Source organism: Chelonoidis abingdonii, chromosome 14 (genome assembly GCF_003597395.2).
Source record: "Chelonoidis abingdonii isolate Lonesome George chromosome 14, CheloAbing_2.0, whole genome shotgun sequence".
Classification (NCBI taxonomy): Eukaryota; Metazoa; Chordata; order Testudines; family Testudinidae; genus Chelonoidis; species Chelonoidis abingdonii.
In genome coordinates, this window is record NC_133782.1 from 34,851,953 (window position 1) to 34,857,359 (window position 5,407).

Consider the following 5,407-nt stretch of genomic DNA (forward strand, 5'->3'; position numbering starts at 1 on the left):
GCGCGAGACTGATATACGTAACTTAGTCACATCATGGAGACTAGGAGCTGTTCATCTAGTCTGAGCATCGCGTCTCAGCTTTCTTAAAGCGAGCGATCAACAGAGAGTACCTAGGCCAGTCCTGCAAAGACTATGTCTTCAACCCACGCTGTTCATACAGGTGATCTCTTCTCCATATGACTAGCTATTTGCTTTTATTAAGTTCCTTTAATGACAATTGTCCTGTGGAAAGCTCCTTCTGAAATTCCTATCCCACCTAAACAGTTTAGACCTATTAATTAACCTCTGGGGAAAACACCCACAGTGCTTTAAAGGCAACACAATCGTGATTAACACCAGTGGTTTTTCTTCTTCTCAGGAACTGCAGTCATTTTGAAAAAGTCCTCCCTTGCCAACCTCAGGTCTCACTGGAGGACACACCACACCACAAGAAGAGCAGAAAATCTGCTCAGGATGTGTGCTAAGGTTGAGACACATGACTAATTTCCACACTTGTATGGAATATTGACTGAGCTTGTAGCCAGCCTGATTGTTTTTATAACTCCTGTGCAATGCCTAGGTACCATGGTTGCTAGCAATTTGGAAATTATAATTAGTAAGTAGACAGAAATGTCTTGATTGATAGATAGATAAATAGATAGATCTGGTTTAAGCTGCTACACTGACTTCTTCAGAGCTGAAAACTTTTGCAAGCTGTCCCACCTATCTGCACCTTCTCACCATCCACTCTGATACTGCAGAACTTTTTAAAGCAGTGAAAGGTGAGTGCAAAGTTTACCAAGTCTTCATATCTATCTATCTATCTATCTATCTATCTATCTATCATGTGAAAAAAATGTTGACTTCAGTATTATGAGTACTGTGAATAAATATTGCTCCCAAGTCAAGGTTTGTAACATCATCCACCAGCCATGCTTTTTAGGGTTTTTTTAAGAGATTAATATTTGTAATAGCACTAAATAACTGTCTATGTTTTTCTAGTGGCACCCATAAACAGTGATTACTTACTCTCATTTTTGTAAAAAATCCTTGCTCATCATTTCCAGTTAAGATTAATCTAGCATATTTCCAATCATTTGATATAATTACACCTGGGGCTGCTCTATGAAAGAACACAGCCTTTTGGGGGAAAAAACAAGATAAATACATTTCATGAAAAAAATAGGAAGAAAACAGAAAATGCCAAATGATGTTATAAGGGAGCATTGCAGAACTTTAAACGAGCATGTTCCCTAATCAATCAGCTATGTAACTGAAGAATGTTAACTGGGATGACTTTAAGTGAGGAGTTACTGTACTAAAGAACAAAATTAGCCAATATATATATAAACAGGGTATTGTGGGAAAGAGTCAATATGGCTTTTGTAAAGGGAGATCATCCCTCACTAATCTATTAGAATTCTTTGAGAGGGTCAACAAGCATGTGGACAAGGGGGATCCAGTGGATATAGTGTATTTGGATTTTCAGAAAGCCTTTGACAAGGTCCCACAGCAAAGGATCTTAAGCACCGTAAACTGTCATGGGATAAGAGGGCAGGTCCTCGCAGATCAGTAACTGGTTAAAAGATAGGAAACAAAGGGTAGGAATAAATGGTCAGTTTTAACAATGGAGAGATAAGTTGCAGGCTTTCTCAAGGATCTGTACTGGGACCAGTGTTGTTCAGCATCTTCATAAATGATCTGGAAAAGGGGGAGAACAGTGAGGTGGCAAAGTTTGCAGATAATACAAAATTACTCAAGATAAGTCCAAAGCTGATTCTGAAGAGTTACAAAGGGATCTGACAAACCTGGGTGACTGGGCAACAAAATGGGAGATGAAATTCAGTGCTGATAAGTGAAAAGAAATGCACATTGGAAAATTTAATCTCCTCTATATATACAAAATGATGGGGTCTAAATTAGCTGTTACCTCACAAGAAAGAGATTTTGGAGTTATTGTGGTTAGTTCTCTGAAACATCTGCTGAATGTGGAGCAGCAGTCAAAATAGCTAACAAATATTAAGAACCATTAGGAAAAGGATAGATAATAGAACAAAAAATATCATAATACTGCTATATAAATCCAGGGTACACCCACACCATGAGTACTGCCTGCAGCTCTGGTCGCCCCATCTCAAAAAAAGATATAATAGAATTGGAAATGATAGTGAGAATGGCAAGAAAAATGGTTAGAGGGACGGAACAGATTCCAAATGAGGAGAGATTAAAAAGACTGGGACTGTCCAACTTTGAAAAGAGACAACTAATGAGTGATATGATATCAGTATATAAAATCATGACCATTGTGGAGAAAGTAAATAAGAAAGTATTGTTTAACCCTTCACATAGCACAAGAACCGGAGTCATCCAATGGAATGAAAGGAATAAAACAAACATAAAGAAGTACTTCTTCACCCAATGCACAGTGAACTTGTGGAGCTCATTGCCTGGGGATGGTGTGAGGGCCAAAAGTATAACTGGGTTCAAAACAAAATTAGGTAAGTTCATGGCAAATAGGGCCATCAATGGCTATTATCCAAGATGGTCAAGGACACAATCAAATGGTACAGAAGTCCCTAAACCTCCAACTGTCGGAAGCAACTGACACTGACCAATGTCAGAGACAGGATATGGGCTAGACGAACTGTTGGTCTGATCCACTGTGGCTGTTCTTAAGTTCTTAAGTAATGGCACCCAGGGGCAAATAGTGATATGTAATGTCCCATGTTATACTAAGGGTCAGACTAGATTATCCTTTATGGAGGAAAAAATGATGAGAAAATATGGAGAGTTGTTTCTGTCTAAACAAAACACTTGACAACTTTCAACAGTTTTCATTTACAAAATTTTCCTTAAAAAACTAAATGTTTCAACAAAAGTGAACATTTTTCTGGAGATTTCCTTCTGTTTTGATCAAAAGGAATTTTCAAGAAGGACTATAAAGATCTTTTAAGCTTCTGCGGAAACACTCAGCACAACAGCTGTAAGAATGGATTTTTCAGTGCACTGGCAGTTTCAAAAATTAGAAAAAAATCATTTGGGGTTGAAATAAAAACTTTTTTTTTCAAAATTTTCAACAAATCAAAAAATAAAAAAAGTTTTGGGTAAAAAAAATTTTCATTTTAGCTTTGACCATTTTAGAATGGCTTTGTTTGTTAATAAAATCAAGGGAAATTTTCAAACACAAGTCATTTTGAACTAAAGTAACAAAACAATTTGCTTACAAAATGTCAGAACAAAATATCTATCTATCTATCTATCTATCTATCTATCTATCTATCTATCTATCTATCTTTTAATTAGGTCTTTTCACCCAAAATAACTTGGCAAAACAGACATAAATTTGCAAAATATTTTGGAATTGAAAAATCAGCATTTCAGACAAAAAATACCACCCAGGTCTGCCTAGCACTAGCACATGAGGGTCATGACGGCAATTATTTGAATCATCATCACCCACATAAGTACTTGCACATGATGATGAAGTAGCCCTTAATCCATGTATGATTGTGAGGTGATCAGCTACTCTACTGATGTGGCCCCTATAATTACTTAGATGGATGGATTCACGTTCTCGATCCATTGCACAAAGCACAAGTTCACTGAGCTGCTTTTTCCATTCCTTTCAGATCTGCAGATAACGAATTTGAAACCCAAGCCAGGATGGAGAACCAAACTGGCCTCAGGGAATTCATCCTCCTGGGATTCCCTACCCAACTGGAGCTCCAGGCCTTGCTCTTCCTGGTCTTTTTGCTCATCTATGTACTGACGATCACAGAGAACATGGTCATCATCCTGGTGGTGAAGCAGAATCACCAGCTCCACAAGCCTATGTACTACTTCCTGTGGAACTTGTCTTTCCTGGAGATCTGGTACGTCTCGGTCACCCTGCCCAAGCTGCTGGTGGGCTTCTGGTCTCAGAACAAAAGCATCTCCTTCCCCAGCTGCATGGCCCAGCTCTACTTCTTCATCTCTCTCATGTGCACTGAGTGCGTCCTCCTGGCTGTCATGGCCTACGACCGCTACATGGCAATCTGCCACCCACTGCGCTACCCAGCCATCATGACCCATCGGCTCTGCCTACAGCTGGCAGCTCTTTCCTGGGCAGGCGGGTTCTCCATCTCCCTGGTCAAGGTGTCGTTCATCTCGCAACTGAAGTTTTGCAGCCCAGGGATCATCAACCATTTCTTCTGTGACATCTCCCCAGTGCTCACCCTGGCCTGCACTGACATGTCTGTGGCAGAGATGGTGGACTTTGCCCTGGCCTTGGTCATCCTGCTGCTCCCACTTGCTGTCACCACCCTCTCCTACTTGTGCATCATCGCCACCATCCTGCACATCCCCACCGCCCAAGGCAAGAGGAAAGCCTTCTCCACTTGTGCTTCCCACCTCACCGTGGTCATCATCTTCTTCTCAACCTCCCTCTTCATGTACGCCCGGCCCAGGAGTATCCACCCTTTCAACCTCAGCAAGGTGGTGTCTATCTTTTATGCCGTCGTCACCCCAGCTCTGAACCCACTGATCTACTGCCTGAGGAACAAGGAAGTGAAAGAAGTCCTGAGGAAAACCCTGGACAGGAACTGGTCCCTGACCAATCAGATCGGCATGGAATCATAGCGATGTAGGGCTGAAGGGGAATCTCAAGAAGTCATCAAGTCTGAGGCAGGGAAGCATGTAATCTGGAATTCCGTCAGGGGTCTAAGTCCAGCTTTTTAGGATTAGAAAGCTGGTCTAGCCAATAGAGAAGTAAAATTGGATTCCTGAGACCTGGGTTTAATTCCTGGCTCGGCCACTGATTCTCTGTGTGACCTTGGACCTTGATCTACTGTATGGAAGTTTCCCCATCTATAAAATAGGAATAATACTTCCCTACCACACAGGAAAGTTGTGAGGATTAAATCCATAACTGATTGGGTAGCCTTCTGATGCTATGGAGATAAGGGCCATGTAAATATCTTGGTAGGCAGATAATTCCTGTGAATTTCAATATGAGCTTGAGGGTCTAACTCCCTTAGGCTCCTGTCATGGTATATTTCCCCACTCTGAACCTTAGCGTCCAAAAGATGGGCTACCAGCATGAATTCCTCTAAGCTCAATTACCAGCTTAGTACTTGTAGCGCTGCCACCAACTAGAAATTCCACTCCCTGGTACACTCTGGTCCCTCCAAAACCTTGCCTGGGGAACCCCAAGACCCTGATCCTCTGGATCTTAACACAAGAAAAGTAAACCCTTTCCCCCACCATTGCCTCTCCAAGGCTTCCCGTCCCTGGGTTATCCTGGAAGATCACTGTGATTCAAACTCCTTGAATCTAAAAACAGAGAGGAAAATTCACCTTCCTCCCTCCTTCTCTTTCCCCCTCCCAGACTCTCCCCGAGAGAGAAAATAATCCTAACACAGAGAGAAAATTAACCTTTCTCTCCCCCTTC

General features: G+C 41.5%; 1 protein-coding gene across 1 annotated transcript; it reads left to right on the forward strand.

Annotated features, from left to right (window-relative positions):
* The first annotated feature begins 3,642 nt into the window (after positions 1-3,642).
* On the forward strand, positions 3,643-4,596 carry LOC116822010 (olfactory receptor 6B1-like). The gene has a single exon (XM_032775568.1). The coding sequence runs from the start codon at positions 3,643-3,645 to the stop codon at positions 4,594-4,596; it is 954 nt and encodes a 317-aa protein (XP_032631459.1).
* Positions 4,597-5,407: the final 811 nt, after the last annotated feature.

Excerpts from the sequence above, each read along its gene's own strand:
- LOC116822010 (XM_032775568.1), top strand. The coding sequence starts at position 3,643 with ATGGAGAACCAAACTGGCCTCAGGGAATTCATCCTCCTGGGATTCCCT.